We start from the raw sequence: 19,313 nt of genomic DNA on the forward strand, positions 1-19,313 counted from the left end.
GCGCGCCCGCCACCCCTCGCCGCGCCCCGCGCCTACCGCTGGTCCCTCAGCGCGGGGAGGCGCGCGCTGCCCGCGACCCCATGCCCACGCGCCGCCGCTGCTCCCGCTGCTGCCGCTCCCGATCCCGCCGCCACTGCCACTCCCGCTGCTGCCGCTCCCGATCCCGCCGCTACTGTCACTGCCGCTCCCACCGCCGCCGCCCGCACGCCTCTCCTCTGCATCTGGTGGTGGGGGCGCCTCCCAGCGCGCGCCTAGCCCCGCGCGCCCCTCCCCGCGGCCTCCCATTGGCCCCACCGCGCGCGGGGGGCGGGGAGCAAGGCGCGCTCCGCCTCGCCCATTGGCCGGTGGCGCCGGCCACTCATGGAGAACCCGAGGCGTACCGTCCGCAGCCGAGCGCTTCGGGCCGAGCCTCGCCCACGCCCTGCCTTGAACGGCCCCCGCTCCTCCTCTACCCCCCGTGAGGCGGAGCCCTTGCCTCACGCGGGGTGCCCGGGGAAAGCCAGCGCGGCCTCGCCCTCCGCCCACGGCAGCCCCTCCCGCCCCGCGGCGGGCGGCACCGCCCCTCCGGCGGACCAGCGCCTCGCCCCTTCTCCGGGAGAGCGCGCGCTCATTGGGCGCGAGTGCTGTCACTCCATCGCGCCCGCGGCCGCCCTGGGACGCGCCGGGGCTGGCTCTGCGGTGCCCCGCCCCTTCCCGGGAGAGCGTGCGCTGATTGGGTGTGGGTGCTGTCACTCCATCTCGCCCCCCGCCGCCCTGGCGTTGGCTCTGCGGTGCCCCGCCCCTTCTCCGGGAGCGCGTGCGCTCATTGGGCGCGGCTGGTGTCACTCTAGCGCGCCCCCTGCCGGCCCGGGCGGCCGCCGGGCGGTGCCTCCCCGCGCACCTGCGCCGCTGCCGGGGGCGCGCGGCCCGGCCGGGGCGGGAGCGGCTGTGTGCGCGCGCCGGCCTGCGCCGCTGAGGGCCCCGAGAGCGCCCTCAGCACGGGCGGCCTCGCAGGTGCTGCTTAAATAAAAGTGCCCCAGGCCCGGCTCTGTGCTGGCATCGTACGTGTTGTATGTGCCTTTGGCCTGTCCCCGCGAAACCGAAGACACAGACCGGGAGGGGCCGAGTGTAACGTAGTGGATGACACCGTCCTGATGGACGTCTGGCGCACTGGGATGGCAGCAGTGCTCGGGTCTGAGTGAACATGCAGTAATACCTGGCTTAGTTACAAGAAAGGTTTCCCACAGCACAGGGAATATGTTAAGTAATTCTGCATTTTCATATCTCAGACTGATTTGAGCAGTAAAGTGTTTCCCAGAACTAATTACGAGTGCCTGATAACACATTTACTACATTCACTGTTTCCAGAGCATACAGGTGTTAGAGGAGGCCTGGAGGAGTATTTTATCTCCACTCTTCTTGCTGTCTCACCGTGGTTCTATTCTTCCCACTGCTCTTTTCGCTTCCCACCTTTGCCACTGCCGTTTGCACAGCTGTGGCAATGCAGATGGTTACTTTTGCATGTGTCAGATGTACCCTGGCTCAGTGTAAAATAGCACACAGAAGGATCAGAGCAGAGCATATTACAAAAGTACACTTCATCTATAACCCTTAGATAAAAATTTAATAAACCAATGTTTATGATAAAAGCATATGTTTAACTGTTAGCTAAAGCTATTGTGCTGCTCTAGTCTATCAGTCCAAGTGTGTGTTTCTCTACTCGGTATCGCAATCATAGAGCCATAGAATGGTTTGTGCTGGAAGAGACTTTAAAGATCATCTAGTTCCAACCCCACTGCAATGGGCAGGGAGACATTTCATTAGACCAGGTGGCTCAAAGCTCCATCCAACCTGGCCTTGAACACTTCCAGGGATGGGGCATCCACAGCTTCTCTGGACAACCACCCAAATCTTCGACCAGCTGGGTTTCAGTAAAAGAGATGAAGCAGCATTTTCAATATCAGTCTTACCTTTTTTTCTAGAGGACTTTAAGATTTCTTGATGTGGCTGATGAAAAGTGTTAAATTATAAGAATATTCAGACAATCATATTTACTTTTTTTTCCTTTTAAAGTATTGTACTCCATATTTTAAATCACAGAGAATTTTGTATAAAAGAGATGTAATTTAATAATAACGGGACATATAATAGCAACAAAAATTCTACCGTGTGCTGTAGGCAATGTTTCCTATTATTAAAGTAAGATACCCATTCTAGTCCTACTAAAAATAGCAAAATTCTAATTTGCTTACATCTGAGATTAATATTTCACTGCTTTTATCTTTGTTAGTTATTTACATCCTGATCTTGCAGCTGATTCTCTTTGGAGGAAGTGGCCTGTTTGTATAGGAAGGTGATTTTACATCTATGGAAAGGAGGGGTAAGTTACTACCCCTAAGGCCAACTGGTACCTTTCTGATTTGGCAGTATTTTACACTACTTTTGCATAACATAAAGAACTGCACAGCATACAGTGTAATAGAAAAACATTTATAATGACAGTAAAAGTGGGCCTTAATTATTTCATGGATGGTTTTCAGTAATTTAAAATTGGAGGAAACCAGCTAGAAATACCTTGTTAAGGAATATTACTGCAGATAATAGATTTATTCATAAAGCTTGACAGGCTGAAATAAATCAAATTGACCTTTATCTCCACCTACAAAATTAACTATCCCCTGTTTTAAATGGAGAAATAAGCCAATTAGATATTACAGTCTTCTAAACCTTCATGTCTGATTGTTACCAAGATCCATTCAAACTTTAACGCAGCTTCCTAATAATACATTTTACAATTAATTCCATGAGGATGGATATTGGCTAGCTCCTACGCTCCCTGAAGGTATTTTGTTTTTAAACATAAAATGCATAAGGCTTGTTTTTAATCTCTTGTTCTGCTGAAAAGCAGTCAGTACATAATACTGTGTTGAAAAGAGAGGGATACAGAGCTGGTGGTTTTTTTGAGGTGTAGCATATCCAGCACAGTAGGTGGAGAAGGAATCTCATAGATTACGCGTTTCTTTGGAAAAAGAGTTTTATGACATCAGGGAGGTCATTTTAAGATTAGACAGAAATTAACATCTTCAACAACATGAGCATACCTGTATTTGTAAATATATACATGAAAATAATCCATGCTCTCCAGACAATGCTTGGACACTCCCTACAGTTAATTTATCACATTTACCTGTTGTAACTTGCTATGAAGTGAATTATGATCTCTCTGGGGCTGAGACTATTTTTTACTGCAAGTCTTCTTTGCACCTTGATCTTAATTAATGCCTGTAGGCACTTCTGCAAAACAGCTATTAAATAACAATCCAAGTGGATCAGCTCTTCCCATACACTTCCATGCTACTTTAGAAGTCAAACGTGCAGACTGGGCAGGTATTATGGAGTAATGGTATCTAAATTAGTGGGAGTGTAGTAGAGTTGACACATTCTACCTCTGATAATTGAAGGTAAGGTTAAAGCAAGGCTTTGATTATCCTGTAGAAGCCTTGAATGGAGGTGTACAGAAAGAAGTGTACTTACTTTCTTTTCAAGTGTGTAGCTAAATGGGGGGGAGTGGGCTGTTCTTAGATGACAGCTGAAAATAACTACAAGATGCATGTAAGAGGAAACAATGGAAAACGGCTCGAGCCATGTGCAGAATTTTTAATGCAAAATAAGGAGGTGCCTAACTTCTGTGTTGGGGTAATTTCACATTCTGATACTTTTCTCATTTCCTATCTAATGTCTACAGATCTGAGCTCTTTCTGGCTCAGCATTCCTTAGCTCATGAAAACAACTGCAACTTCAGATTCTCTGGGCTAAAAACCTTCTCCCCTTTCCTGGATACCAGTTTGCCAGTGTAAATCATAATATATTATTTTCTACACAGGTTTCATACATATATGCTGCAAGTATTGTCTGCACAGAAGAGGGACTGGGACAAATCTTTGTGTTTCAAGAAAAAGAAGTAGTACCTGCATAACATGCAGCTTTTTCACTATGGTAAAGTAGTTTGGTTTTTGTTTTGTTTCGGTTTTTTTTTAATTCCTTAATGGTCCAGGGGTAATTTTGGTTCAGGGCAAGTTTGAGAGGGCCAGGCTTCCAATGCTGCAGTTATTACTGCCTTTGTGAAACTTAGATAGTCCTTATTAGGGATATGGACCTTGAAATTGGTTGAAGTGTTGCCAAGAAAGAATTGGCATACAGTGGAAAGATAAGATTCTTGGAAATTTTAATATTATTACTCAGCATAGACTTAGATTACCTTTTAATACATATCACCTCCTTCACTGCAGGAGCTGTCTCACAGTGCCCAGGTAACAAAAATGCAAAGGATCATCAAACATCTACTTGCAAGGCTGCGTGTATTCTTCACAATAGATTGTCTTTCATCTGGAAATAACAATTCATGGAAATTAAAAGCTAGCAGTTCATGAGAGGTTCACTGTAGCAGGACATTAAATCAGAGCCTTCACTTGTACTGGTCATTTTAAAGTTAAATTCCACTCAAGTAGATATGACTGTTGTTATACAGCCACATCTAGTGATGCAGCAGATGAGAAATTCCTTCCAAAGCAAAGATAGTGGGCTTGAATGTCCATGGCCGGATAAGCACAATATTCCTTATATTTTCATTAAGTATCATAATTCTGAAGAACAGGCTAATAACATTTATTATCCAGGGCAATAGCTAATCACCTTAGAGTTGTTTTATAATAGCACCATGTGTTGTGTGTAGCAAATCTGATGCAAATCAAATGAAAAATGAAACATCAGACAAATGATCCTGAGGCTGCATAGTGCAGATGCAGAGGGATATGGCCGGCCAGAACTATAGAACAGTAAAAGACAGAAGAAAATGTGAACAAATGCTGAAGGAGGGATAGGAAGGAACCTGCTGTGTCAGAGAGCTGAATTAGTTGTCAGACACAAAGGAATGAAGTCATAAGAAGAATGGAATTATTGCAAGGACTGTGCACTGCCGGCTACTGGTAGCTGACATATAGCAATGGGATCCCAACGCCCCATCTTCATGAGAGAGATGTGTTAGCAACCTCACACCACCAATTATTGCTGCTCCATGTGGAAATCGAGCAGATTTCTCAATGTATATGAAAATCAGTTGCATTTCAGTACAATGACATAGCAGACCTAGGCTGGGGCAATATGTGTTAATGTTTGTGTAATAGCAATAATGTTTATTATTACAGTAACCAATTCTCTCTCAGTTGTACATTCAAAAATTGAAGTTACTTCTCTTCAACTATACCCTAAATCTCAAATTAGAGCTAAAAAAGTACTGCTTTGAATTGTCATATGGTTCTGAAATGCTTTGTTATATGGTATATAAAATATTACAGCAGTTTCACCATGAATTTTGAGAACCCCCTTGAATATGAACAGTAAGAACAAAATAGCTGACAAATTTCAACACATGAGGTTTTGCTCTTAAAAATTATCTCTAAATTGATGTACAAAATGTTTTGCACAAAGAAGCCTTTTATCATCTTTGCTACATCTGCTGAATTCTTTTATAACTTACGTGCTGCATGAATTACCTTGCTTTGATTATTAAAAAGTAGTTGGTGGTAGAAAATATAATTTATTTCCTCACAATAAATAACAAAGCTTAGAGCAGTAGGGAGATGGAGTCACTGTGTGTTACGATTTAAGTTACCACTCTGATTAGACCAGTTAATTAAACTTACTCTCATTTCCTACATACCTTTACATGAAGTCTAACCTCTGTGTTTTGCTGCTTTCATTTTCATAAATAAACATAATGCCACATAGCAGGCTAACAAACAAACAAAAAGCCTCTTCTTTGATACTGACAGTCAGACTTCGTTGCATCTTCAATTCTGTTCAGGTGTGTTAGCTGAAAGGAAAACTGTAGTAGCTCATTAATGTTCTTAGTCACTCTGTGCAAGTGCTGGCTCAGGGTAACTGAAATTGTAACCTCCACTTTACAAGCTCTGTGAATTTCGGTTGTTTCATCCTCTGATGGGATGGCTGTAGTGGTGGTCACTCCATGTCTGCAGAACACGGGGAACAGTCTGACCACTTTGTGTACATGTGGTTGTGCAAGTAATGCAGCTTCTTCCTGTGACAGGGTGGGACAGCAGAAGGGTCGTCCCTGACAGCATCTTTGTGTTAAGGACTTGAATCACAAAACTCTCAGCCACACTGATTGTTCATTTAATAGCAGAGTGTAATTAATAAAGGTTAAACATAGATCCACTTTTCATATGATTCAAAGTTTATAGTCACAAAATCCAAATCTGGTCATAGGACTTGTTATGGGGCGGTTTTAAAGAGTAGAAAGAAGCATTTTTGTTACAGGAACCCCTGGTTTTCACCCCCACTTCACTAAGCAGCTGGTGCTAAAAGAACCCCATCAAATATGTTTATTTAATAAATGGATAAAATATCTCGTACTTTAATCCTTCAGTATATGAGGTAAGACTTCTGCACCGTGAGCAATTCCAGTGTTCAATGTGTGATACTACATACGACCTAGCCTTGGCTTGCATGTTTTCTTCAATGGTTGTGTACTGATCAAAGACTTATATTCACCTCAGCAACAGGTTCCCCACCTCCTGCCCCAGGTTTGTGACAGCACTTTTATTTTTATTGCTTTTTTTTTTTTTTTTCCTCTGGAACTACTGACTTGAGTCAATCACACTCTTGCTGAGAATGCAGTACTACTTAATGCTACTGTTTGAAAATCTTGTCAGTTAGAGAATGGCTTCCAAGATCTTTATTTTCCCCCAGTATTTTTTCCCCCAGAAAAGCCATGGGCACTTTAGAGGTGGGGGTTTTTTTGTACGTCAGTAATTCTAAACAGTTTAAAATTCTATCAAGCTGAGATTTCAGTATCAGCTGCCATCTTCTCACATTGCTCCCTTTGAAAAGGGTTGCAGAGCTTTTAAATATATCCCTTTCTTACAATGGGAGCAGTTTGCAAGCAGATTAAAAGTACTACAAAATTACAAATACAAGAGCAGCATGTTATATTTTGCCCCTGCATAAGCAGATTTAATATGTGAAGGTATTTTTCCAGCTCCAGAATAATAATGGAAATGTTAGTAGTATAACTACTGCTGTTTGACATATTGCTAGCACAGAGCAACAATGAAGGAAAGAAAAAACTGCAATTAAATGTTTTTCTTTTCTAAAGAAATTTATAAATATTATATAACTCTTTCGCATGTATAAGGGTGCTGATGTTTGCTGGAATTGTAATAGATAGGAAAAAACAAACAGACCTTGGACATCAGAATGAAGAAAGTTTTTCTTTGATAAATTTGTATCTCAGTTGATTTACTGTAGTGGAAAAAAAAAAGATACAAGTCCTGACTGAAGCTTCTGACTAAGTGTTTATGGGATGAAACATTCACTTAAGCCAGTTATTTCCTAACAATCCATCTGTTTGCAACAGTTACTTATTTAAAAGCTATGCTTTGTTCTTCAGGTGCTACATATATCCAAAAGGAAGTGCCAGGACAGGAAGAAGCACACAGCACTCAGTTCACAGAGTGGGGGTAAGTATAGGGTTAATTAAATACTTAAATGGCAAGTATAGTGCGATGACACCTGCCATGAGAGAATTTCAAAGACAGTCACAAAAGACAAAGCACTGAAGCTTCACTAATTTGCAGGGTCTGGCCTGTCCCTATGGCTGGCTGGAGCAGGGAGCCTGTGCCTGTGTGGTGTGCACAGCTGGCTCTTGGATGTGTTCCCACACATCCACACATCCCACACATTTTGGCAACAACTGAGAGGTGATGCCCACCCAATATACAGGGTTCACTGTGAGAACGAGCAGGCTGTTGATCTGTAATAAGTTTTCGTGTAAATCAAGTTAAGTGCACGCCTTGGAGAGGAAATTCAGTTGCTCATCTCTCCTAAAAAGGCACAGCAGCAATAGAAACAGATTTCACAGAGATTGCACTGTATGGAAATAAAATTTTATGGGAGATATGCCTAAGCTCTCAGGAGAGCTGTGAAAAATCTAAAGTCTCTGCTTCAGTGTATAATAGTGTACGTAATACAGTGATAATGTCACAGCTCCTTGAGCCTGGTGCTCAGAGGCAACAGCTAAGAGAAGTCCCCACTGAGACAATGACATAGACCACAAACAATCTGTTTGATATTCTCCAACCACTGTTTGGTAATTTATCAGTGATCCTAATAATAGGCGTTTGCGAGTGCTCCTTATAACTCCTGGTCACATACAGAACAAATACTATGGAGTATAACTACTCTCTGGCTTTCTGAAAGCATCTGTTTTATAGATGAATGGAAAGAGAGACCTGCTGGCTCCCTAGATAGAGAGAAGGGGTTTTTTTTAATTTTTAAAAAAAGAAACAATTTATTATTAATTTTAGTCAGATAACTGAGCTCAAATGTAACATCTTTAATGAGGTAATTAATAGATTAACAATGTTCCTGAAGAAAAACAACAAATGCATGCTTTAACAAATAAATTAATTTGGTCTTTTTAAACCACAGAAGTCTGGTAAAGCCCACTGAGCATCTGTGCAGTCCACTGTTCTCATTCTCTGCAGTGCTTGCTTCACTTCCTACCAGAAGTCTTTCCCAGGCACTTCATTTTAGCTCTATAGTTGTGAGGCATTTGTGAGTTTTCAAAAACTGTGTCACTGGATGGATCTTTAACCTGTCTTTTTAGTCAATAGGCATCTGAAGTGCACAGTGAAATACTTAATGTGGCCCAGCAAAATAAAACATAAATTTTCACTTAAAATTATATATGACCCAATTCTTTGCTTGCAAAGAAGGTCATAGTTCTGAGTGGATTTCAGTTGGAGACTCCCAAGGCACTAGGAGTTTTGAGCTAAGACTTACCTGCATTTGCCCCTATTCCAACAGCACTCCCAAGTGTAATACATACAAGCCCTGTTACAGGAGGTCCTACAGCTTTGCCAGCTGTGTGGCAACTGCATCCAGTCCCTTTTGGATTTTGACCAATACATTAAATTCTGTTTTGAAGCAAGAGAGTGTTAAAAATCAGCTTTACAGGAGGGAACGGAAAGAGCAAATACTCCTTTGCTTTGATTTCTGGTATGAAAAGTAAACTTCAGTCCACAGAATATGAGTGAGAGCTAAGCATTCTAGACTGGATTTTTCTCAAGCCCCAAGAGAGTTTTTTGGCTGCCAGTGATAAGAACTACAGAGTTTCAGTGCCTTCAAATGAGTTCTTTCCTCCAGGGCCATGGACAGTTTCACCAGCTAGCCTGAAATGTGGCATGAAGGTTTCAGTCTCTTCCACTGAGAAATGATGGACATCTTATACTTAAGTACTGGATATTTATTGCAGTTTCTAAAACTTAAGCCAAGAAAAAAAAAAGTAATTCTTCTCAGTTACAATACTTACGAGTTTCAGTGTGAAATCTGAGCCTATTACAGTGTATTGTAGCAAAAGAGAAACCAACCCTTATCCTAGGGAGGTCCCAGGTTTGTATTTATGATTAGATGAAAAAGGGAAGAAGAAACAAACCAAGGAGAGGAGGATGAAAGAATAAGGTTTCGGGGAAGACAAACATTGTGTGGGTGGGGAGGAGTAATTTCATCTCCTTGCTCAGCTGTAGTCTAGATTTTTTAAATCTTATCAGCTCACCATGTCTTCTTTTTAAGTTAACAGTAAGTCTCAAAATGACTTTAGTGATTGCAAGATTAGGCCTACTGTTTGCTAAACGTTAAAAGCTAAGTCACTTGAAAACTGATTTGAAAGCTAATCATGGGGGTGCTAGGCAGAAAGCTTTCTTTCACACTCCTAGGTTTCAATTCTTGGAGGGAAGCAACAGTAAACTCACTTTGAAGGCCTTATAAAACCTGTCCCTACAAAATTGTTTTTGCTTTCCTCTCCCAGGCAGTATGATTCAAACAACCACATCATACATTCCAATTCCATAAAACTGAAAAAGAGAAGCCTTTCAGAGAATTTGGCACAGCTTCTGCCACTAAAATTGTAAACTCACATAAAACTCTGCCAAAATATTAATTTTGAAATGCTTTTTTAAGCCTTTTGTTGATATCACAGCATTTTATCAGAATATAGGTTTCCTCTTCTCCGGCTCTCATGGCCACACCACACTACTTAGCAGGCTTTAAACAAAGTAAGGAAGGCAAATAAACAGACTGGTGGAGGAACAGATTATTTAGCTGAGATTTTAATTGTGTTACTGAACCCCAGTGAATGGAGGCAATACTGCAAGAGCCAGTAGCTGAAGTGCTGCAAGGGTAAGCTCTATGGTTTTCATCGCATCTTTGAAGGCCTTCCTCTTCACCTGTACCAGGACTGATCATAGATTAGGGAAGAGTCCGGGCAGGACTCTAGGGAGTGGAAGCAGCAGTAGGATACTATGAACATAATCATTTTTTTTTTCTAATTGAATTATTCCATTCAAAGCCTTTCTACTGCTGGAAAAGAAAAATAAAACAAATAATACCTCCTTATGTAAGATAAAAATAAGCATGGACATATCGTAAACAGAAAGAATCTATTTAAGGAAGTCTGCATGCTTTGAAAATTTTGTATTTCAGATTGCAAGTGATATGATAAATATGTGATACGTTCAGCACATGAGTAGATGCAACCCCAAACTGAATCTTCAAAGGAAGCATGAGAAAGCTTTAAAGATGACAAATGGTTATATCCCTTCCTCCTGGTTTACTGATGGAATGCCTCTGAAGCCATAGGTCATTCTGTGAAATCCTTTTACTAAATCTGAGAGATCCTGCCTGCTGAGGGTCACTTAAAGAGCCCTGCCCTTCTGCTTAGGGACACCAGCATCTGTACAGTCTTTCATCTCAGCACAACTGCAGATACAGGGATTTTTAGGTTAGCACCGCTGTACTCCCTATAAATCATTCATCTTTGAGTCCTTGCTGAGGATTGATTGAAGGCACAGCAGTCTGGCACATAAAGCATATATGTGTTTCTGTATTTTTCAGACCTGTGATAAGTCAGAGTTGAGATAAAACAATAGCCATTAGCAGTCACCACAGAGGCCCTAACTCCAAGCTTTCACTGGGACAGTGATGAAATTGTGTGAAACCAACAGCAGCAGCCAGCAGATATTTGTTGAAGAATGGAGACAGCATTTAAATGTGAAACCAAAGCCTCAAAATAAACAAGAAATTTGGTAATCTTCATCCCTCTATCTGTAGTCAGTGGGTACTTTTTGTTTCTCTTAGTTCATACCCATGACTGTGGACAGGACCCCTTATGCTCAGTCTCTGGATTGAAGCCATGTCAGTGGGTGTCTGTTACCCAATATAATTCAGTAATAATAAAAGAAAGATCTAGTATCTTATCAACAGCCACAGTCCTTAAGTCAACCACGAAACAACACTTGCCAGAAACAAAATGAGCTGTACTGCAGAGAGGCCTCCTGTCTTTAATAACAGCAGCAGAAAAATTTCAGGACATGGGAGATCAGACAAGATGCCATCCCTTTTAAAAGCAAATGTTCTCACTTTCCAAGCTGAAGTAAAGAAACACCTGAGGATTTTGCTATTTCTTTGTAAATACAGCAGAGCCTTCTCTTTGCTTCATACTTATAATCCCCAGAGCAGTTGCTCCCAATCTGGAGAGGAATTTTTATGGACCTGATGCAGACATACCCATAGCTACAGCTTTGATGGAGTGTCAAGGCGGAACAGCACTGCTGTGGGGGCGAGGGATCAATTTTAGCTTATATTGTGTTATAATATAAAAGCTTTACTTCTCAGTTGAACTGGCCTCTGCCCTTCCTCTGCTGCCCTAATGTCACTGCTGGTGGAACTGCACCCATTCTTCAGCAGGTCTCTGAGGCATCGCACTCGTCTAATCCTGCTCTGAGCAAGTCTGTGCAGCCTGGCACCAATAACCCGGGCAGCTGTCTGGATTATGAGCAGTACCTACAAGACGACAGTGTTGAGAAGTGACTTCACTAGGTCAAGCGTTGTACAAACACACGGTAAGAGACAGAGCAGCTTAAATAAACAGGGAAAAGATTGAGGAAATCCTCATTTAATCGGTAGAGAATAGAAGCACTGAAATTCAGTGATTTATTTCACACTGACAACAGGAAATACAGGTATCAGAATTCCTGTTTGCTGCTTTGAATATCAGACAAGTCTTCATCACCTTTCCTCACACAATCTTAAAAAAAGATCACTTTGAGCTTTAGGAATTCACACATGAGATTATTTGGATGGTGAAGCACATCTGCAAATGCTAGGATGGGACAGTCTGGCAGCAGAAGGCTACCTGGGTGTCTTGTTTTGAAAGACAGGTGTCTGCTAAGGAAGGCAGGAGCCTCCCTTGGAATGGCAGATGTGACCTCCCTTCCCTCTGAAATTAAGGGGCTTTTAGGCAAAGATGTGGGAAATAGGAATAACAGTTCTTTACTATTAAATATATATAACCAGTCAAACAAACAGCAATAACCATGGCAGTAACAGCAAACAATCACAAACCCGGTCCCAGCCTTCTCGGCTGTCAGGCTATTTCCCCTCGGGTGCAGTTCCGCTCGCAGCCGGCAGGGGCGCTGGCGGCTCCCGGTGAGCAGGGCAGGTGCGATGGTTCCCCCGCGGCTGCAGGGGGCGCTCCGGAGCGAGCTCGGGGAGCACGCGGCACCGGTGCCCTGGGATCCCGGGAAGGGATGGAACAAAGGCTTCACAAACCCCTGGGCAGCTGATCCCGGTGTCCAGCCGGACCCTGGGGAACAGCAGGCTGGAACGGCAGGCTGGAACGGCAGGGACGAGCACAAATCCTGGGTGGCAGACGAGGTGTATCCAAACGGAGAACACCCCCGGGGGTCCGGGCAGGCAGGACGAGCAGGGCTACAACGCAGCGAAGGCTCGGAGCAACGGAGGAGTAGGGCGGCCACAGCCCGGCTCCCAGCGGGGCAGGGAAGGCGGGCTGGGGATCCTGGGATTTCTCTGGCAGAAGGAAAAAGCAGCCGAAGGAAGCAGCTTCCCTCTCTGTCCAAACAGCCAGGGACCGACTGACCGCACACCCAGGTGAAACAAAAGAGTAGCCAGATGCACCCCTCCCCCAATGGCTAGGTCTTTGTTTTTCTTAAGTATCCAGCCATTTGTCCCCCTAGCAACACGTATGGGGAAAATTCCTTTAACAGAAAAACAAACCAGGAGAGCTCCTAAAACCCCAACACTGGGCCTATCTAGAAAGTGAGCAGGGGATTGTTAGAGTGGGCTTCTTGCCTGTCCTTGCTGGTAGGACATCACTGCCACTTCTTACCCAAGTACAGTAGGAGAGTAGCTGGTTAGTGTTGGAAAGGACAGCAATTTTTGGTGACATTAGAGATATCTGCAGCCCACTCAGCTGGTTAAATGGGGACTCTGATTGTGCTGCAAGGCCCATTACAGGAAACCTGTGACCTTTCTGAGACACCGCTGTGAAAATCTAAGCCCCAAAGGAAGTTTGTAATCTTCCAATCAGTGATCTGTTTTAATCACAATTGTTTTTGTCGCTGCTGCTGCTTCTTCTGTAGCAAGGGCATCAGACAGCACAAAGCATGGTCAACTGTTGGGCAAATGATACTAAAATCACCTGATTGCATCCAGCCTTGATGTTAATATTGCCAAATGCTGGTAAATCACCCTGAGTCACCTCTTATCTGTTGAAGAGCAGCAAGGAGAGCTATGCTCTTCCAGCACTGGTCAAGAGGCTTTTTTTAAAAATAATCAAAGCATTGTTGCTGCAAAGCAAACATGTCTGTCTCTGGGCCTTTCAGTGGGATACTGTTCAGATTGTTTCAGTCTCCCCTGCTTGCCTCCATGTGGCTAAATTTTGAGGCAATGATCTGCAGTCTAACAAACAATAAAAATCAATGCCTTCACCTAATGCTTTCATTTCATGTGCACAGAGGCCCAGATTTCACTGCTGACGGATTAAATGTGGTGGTAAAATGTACAGTGTTGTGGTTCTCAGTACACTCATAGCAACCCTTTGAGGAGAGAACACTCACAGGGTGGTAGTGTAGATGTGTTTAGGAAGAAGCCTGGTATAGACTGTTTCACCTTCTGCTTATGCCCCTGGAATAATTCTGCCTACTATTATTTAAAAGTAGAAATCAGCTTACATATTCTGTTCTGTAGGGGCAATTTTTTTTCCCTGCAATGCAAATATGCTTTAATGTCAAGCGGAAAATGACATGCAGATGGAGAAGGGCCAAAACAATCATCCACTAATTTTATGCCATGGTGGGTCTCCCAGTTCCCATTGGTCAGCCCTTCTCCTCCTTGCACATTGATAGCTTTAATTGAAGTGAGTGTAGTATGTTCATTTTTAGCATAAAGTAATGGGCTAACAGGCAGAGAAGGTCAAAGTAACTTTAGGCCAGTCAGGAGAGGATGTATTTAGACATCAAGGACACGTACATAAAGATCTGATTGTGTTTTCAGAAGTTCCTTTGATTTTAGCATCAGAACTCCTAGCTGTAAGACTGGAAAAGTGCACTATTTCTTTATCTAAAGACAAAATTATTGTCTTTAAAAAAGAAAATGCAAGGATTTGTCAAGTCAGCCCAGCAAAGTATTATGCAGCTCTGGTTTTATCAGATAATAATTTTTTGGCTTATATACTTGCACTTGGCTCAATTAAGCCATAAAGGCAGAACTTCAGTGAGATGCTGATGAAGCAGCTATATCCTAAAGCAAAGTTTGAAAGTTTTTTCAAAGCTTTCCTATAGAGAAGTTGACTCTGCAGAAGAACTTCAGTCCATGGAAAAGAATAGGCTTGTTTAGGCCATTTTTAAAAAAAAATTCTTTTACATTCAGTAAGAATGAAGACAAGAAGATTACAAAGTTCATAACAAGAAGTGTTCCTGTAGCCTATAAAGATGCCAAAAGATGTCTGAGAGCATCTCCTGCTATAGTCTAGTGAGCAAAATATTTTCTGTATGATTCCTCAGTTCTCCTGTGAGAGATAGTACCATAATCCCACTGTCTACCATCTTCCATCTCCAGTATTTTCTTGCTGCAGTTGAAGCCTGTGTGAGTCTGCACTGGCAAGAAATCATACCATTCAATTTAATTCAGCTGCATTTAACATAATCATTTACAGCAGATGTAATTCTTTATAGCACTATGTGCTATGGTCAAAATGGGTATTTAGAGCACTGGTTCCAGAAGCTGGCTCCTGTCCTGTGCATAATCTGTAGTTGTGCTCTAAGATTATGGTATTTTGTGTAATATGAATACTACCTAGTACTATGATGTCCTGTTAGTTCTAAGGATTCCTAACACCTTTCTGTTGCAATGAAGTAAAGATGAAAAATGATGCTGTATTTACAACCAATAGAACATGAATGCTTTCTGTTTGGTAGTAGCATAATGAAGCTCCTAAATCAGGGTCTAATTTTGCCATTACAAGTAGAGTGAACATACTATTACTGTGTGATAATACTGCAAGACGTATCTTATTCTTGAAGGAGCTTGACTATATAAAGATCTGCACAATTTTTTCTATTATGAAAACAAGGCAGATAGGTTTGCTATGTGTATTCCTAAAGTTATGTGCTTAAATACTTTCTTGAAAACAACTTAATCTTTAACATTTCCAAGCCCTCATAGTCTGTCTTCCTTCCTTCTTTTCTTCTTGAGAGAAAGAAATACATCTTTGTGTGTACTGTGCATATATGTATGAAAAATAAACTTCCTCACTGGCAAGTAAACCCAAGAACAATGTTGCTAGCAGCTGTTGTGCTTAAAGCCTAGTGGAGAACACTGTTCCCTTATGAGCTCTCAATGCTCTTCTCAACATCAGTAATCAACATGCCAGAACAATGTATTACGAACTCAAAAGCCCAGGCCAGGAGACCACAAAAGCTCCTCTGTCTCATGTGAGGGAACTGAAAAGAGGCTTTCATAGTGCTGGAGAATATGCTGGCAGACTGTGCCAGTTCAGAGCCCTCAGTGTTCCGGAAGATGTTTATGTACAAGAAGGGCAAATCTTGTCTAATCCTTGGTTCAGAAGCTACTATAACTGTTATTATTTAAAAATGAGAAGAATCATATGTATGTGTTGAAGACGACAATCAGATAATTACAGGCTACTCAGTGGCTGAGACATTGAAAAGGTCTTTGTGCTCCTTCCAGCAGGAGAAGGACATCTTATCTACTCTCACAAATGAAAAGCAAGACGTATCCTTTAAAAAAGCCCATAAATCTATTTCCTCCTATTTTATAAAGTAGTTATTTCTGTAGTCAATTATTTTTGCAAGCAAAAAGTTATAAAACCGAAGCGTTGGATAACAACAATGGTGTTTTTTCTTAAGGATGAAAATAACAACCTAATAAGCACCCAGTTCTCAGATTTTCACTTAGGTTTGTAACTGTCAAGTTGCTGAGAAGAGTTAAGCTTCCATTGCGTAAAATGGCACCAAAGTAAGAAAAAGTAACTTCTCACTGCATTGTCCATCTAAAAAGGAAGGTACCTACTTGGGTTTTCAGGAAGTCTTGCTAGACACCACTGCCCTGCAATATGTCAGAGAGAGGAAGATCAGCTTGGCATATAGAATACTGGTTTTTGTAACTTTATTTTAAATGAAATTACATTCAGATACAGCCCAGCTATATTAGCAGACATTTAAACAAATGTTTAAAGCTAACTTCTATGATTAATCTCTTAGCTTCACAATTCTTTTGTCATTGATATTACAAGCTCAGACTAAATTCACTCTTTTGCATTACCCTGATTCAAAATCCCAAGCATGTTAAAAAAATACAAAAATGTCTAAAATTTCACTTTCCAACCTAACTTATAAGAATAATAAAACTACTAAAATGCTGTCATTAAAAAGCCCCATTGATATGATTTACAGATGTACAAATTGTTTAAAACAAGCATTACTGGATAAGTGATCAAAGCAGTGCTAAAGATTTGAAGAAGTTTTCCCACTGCCCTTAAGCAGACTTTTCTGGCTAAGTTACAAATAAAAACCACTTTGAAAATGTATTCTTAAATTCATCAGAATAAAAAAAAGCCCAAGTGTGCCTGAGAGAAAAGAGAAGGCCATATTCTATAGTGCATATTCACACTCCAAATTCCCAGAAATACTACCGAAACCAGGGATTTCCTTCCCTTTGATGTGCTTGATATTTGTCTAAGACCTGCACAGAAAATTAGAAAGACATCCTGCACCTGACAAGGTGAACAGTCTGCATGCTGAAGAAGAACTGAGTACTGCTGAGTAAGGCAACTGAGGTGAGGTATGGCTTAAGAGCAATCTGGTTAAGGCAGAGTATGTGTTTTTGAAGCTGTTACTTTTGCTTCCACTTCAAAGCACTAGTGCACTACAACGTGTTTGAGAGCTTTAGTTAAAAAGACCTGGTGGAGCTGGAGCTGGTTCAGAGATAAACCTAAACGAATTCATTACAATACGCTAGAAAGTCCCTCAAAAAAACCTCTGTCGATTTCATACTCTAACGGTATTCAGTCTACAGCTCCACACATATATGTATTAACAAGGTAAACAAAAATGTTAAGCACAGCTTTCTTAAAATATCCATCCATTATTTGCCGCTTGTGAGCCACAACTCCTACTGTGGATCAGACATTATCTGAAATTTTCAGTGAGTGTAGCAATATGCGGGCCTAGTAATTAAATCAGGTACTTTCTTTGCAACAGATAGTCCTCTATCAGGCCAAATACTGCACGGTATTATATCGGCCTTAATCTAAAGGAATTTATGTGGCATTAGTTTGGATTTTTAAGTGAAGAGAGAATTTGGTCCAGTTTAGCACATTAAAATAAACTGATCCACAGCTTCTCTTTGAAGAATCAATAGATTAAAGACAGTGTTTTTCTTTCTTTTAAGATTAAAGATTGGCAGCACTTTCTGTATTTACTACTAGGAAAGCCCACTTACCCCATTTGGCCAGTTTACAATTATTTATCCTTTCCAGTGCTAAGAATTTCTAGGTTATTCACAGAAATACATCAAAGCTCAGGAAAGTGTAACAACAGATGCACCGTATTGTTGCATAAGCTTATGCTTAAAAAGACTAGAAAGTAGCTGGGCTCTGATCATTCTTTGGCTTGAAGCTGGAGTCTCCTTGGAGAGATCAGTTCTTCCATTTGTTGGAGTCCCAAGCCAGGAACCAGCCTGTGAATGTGGGGGGTTCATGCCCTTGCTTCACAATTACAATGGGGGTTCCCTTATCTCTGCCAGAAGGATCTGTTTCAATATAGCGTTTGGCTAAAAACAGAGAGGAAATAAAACATGGAATATATTAGTTCATTCCTTTGGTATAAAAAATGCATTAAAATCCATAGTGAAAGAACATAGGGCTGCTATAATACAGTATTCATTTAATTATTTCAAAGGCAATGAGATGATCAGGTAATTGCTGATTTTTCCCAGCTGGCAGTGAAGGAATTTTCCATGAAGTTAAAACAGAGGGATTGCTCTTCTGATCAGTTCGTTGCCATACAGGTGGGTTTTGCCTCTTAAACAGGAGAAAGCATTTGCTGGTGCTGTGAGGATGCACGAGCTTCGTTCCCATTTCATCCATGTAAAAGCCAGTGTAGTTTCCCTTGACATCCCAACATGACATCAATACAGAAACACAGCCAGGTAACCCTCGCTGCTCCAGGGAAATACATGCAAGGGTTTTCAGCACAAACTTCGTCAGAATAGCTCAGCTATGTGAAGTCACACCAAGGATGACACATGGTTTTTCAAGGAGGCACATGCCACTTAAGTTGTCTTGATTTGTTTTGTATTTGTTTTGTAATTGGAATTTCCTCCTGCAAATTTAACTTAGTGAAGGGTGGCACTAAAAGGACTTGCTGGCAATCCTTTCTCAGTATACATTATTGAGGGTGGAGGTTAGTAGGGACCTCCTTTTAAATTCCTTCTCTTTTCAGTGCAGTTACTTTTCATCAGGCTTTCCTACATATTATTTAAAAATCTCTGCAGCCCAATAATGCTATCTTGATTCATTTTATCCTTCATAAACTTACAGGGTTTTAAAGTGAATTTAAAGGTGAAAATAATCATCTCCTGTATTAAATCCTAGTAAGCTCAGTAACACTTTTAGACACAGTAAACATAACTAGATTTCTTCTACATCATATTTTCCTCTTTGTTAAGTAATATTGATGCTACTTCACTCAGAAATCTGCCAAATTGATTTGATTTACCTGATTTAAAGGATTCCTGACGCTCAGTTTCATTAGCATCCTTCCCAATCCAGATGAAAACCTGCAAACAGACGAAAGATATAACGTCCCTGGTGTTATAAAGATATTGTGTACAGCTGGTAAAGCACGAAATAGTTGATTCCACTAGAAGAAAGAATA

The 19,313-nt window shown here is 41.6% G+C and overlaps 2 protein-coding genes across 4 annotated transcripts in view; both read right to left on the minus strand.

Annotated features, from left to right (window-relative positions):
- ARL4A (ADP ribosylation factor like GTPase 4A) overlaps nucleotides 1–462 on the minus strand; it is a 3,591-nt gene extending 3,129 nt beyond the window's left edge. Inside the window, exon 1 of one of the 2 annotated variants that reach the window (XM_042043784.1) lies at nucleotides 381–462. The gene's annotated coding sequence lies outside the window, so the exon portion shown is untranslated. Of the gene's footprint in view, nucleotides 1–36; nucleotides 229–380 lie in introns of those variants that run through there. The other variant, XM_042043783.1, reaches the window with a different exon arrangement.
- A 16,058-nt stretch (nucleotides 463–16,520) lies between these two features.
- The window catches only part of SCIN (scinderin), a 73,272-nt gene continuing 70,479 nt past the window's right edge, over nucleotides 16,521–19,313 (minus strand). For both annotated transcript variants that reach the window (XM_042043372.1, XM_042043373.1), the window contains exons 15-16: nucleotides 19,155–19,215; nucleotides 16,521–18,207 (exon numbers count right to left, since the gene is read on the minus strand). In XM_042043372.1, the coding sequence (XP_041899306.1) occupies nucleotides 18,074–18,207; nucleotides 19,155–19,215 (195 nt within the window). In that variant the 3' untranslated portion in view covers nucleotides 16,521–18,073. The remainder of the gene's footprint in view (nucleotides 18,208–19,154; nucleotides 19,216–19,313) is intronic.

The sequence above is a fragment of the Corvus kubaryi genome, unplaced genomic scaffold, assembly GCF_017639235.1.
Source record: "Corvus kubaryi isolate FWS band 111438036 unplaced genomic scaffold, C.kubaryi_AGA036_p1.0 37398, whole genome shotgun sequence".
NCBI lineage: Eukaryota > Metazoa > Chordata > Aves > Passeriformes > Corvidae > Corvus > Corvus kubaryi.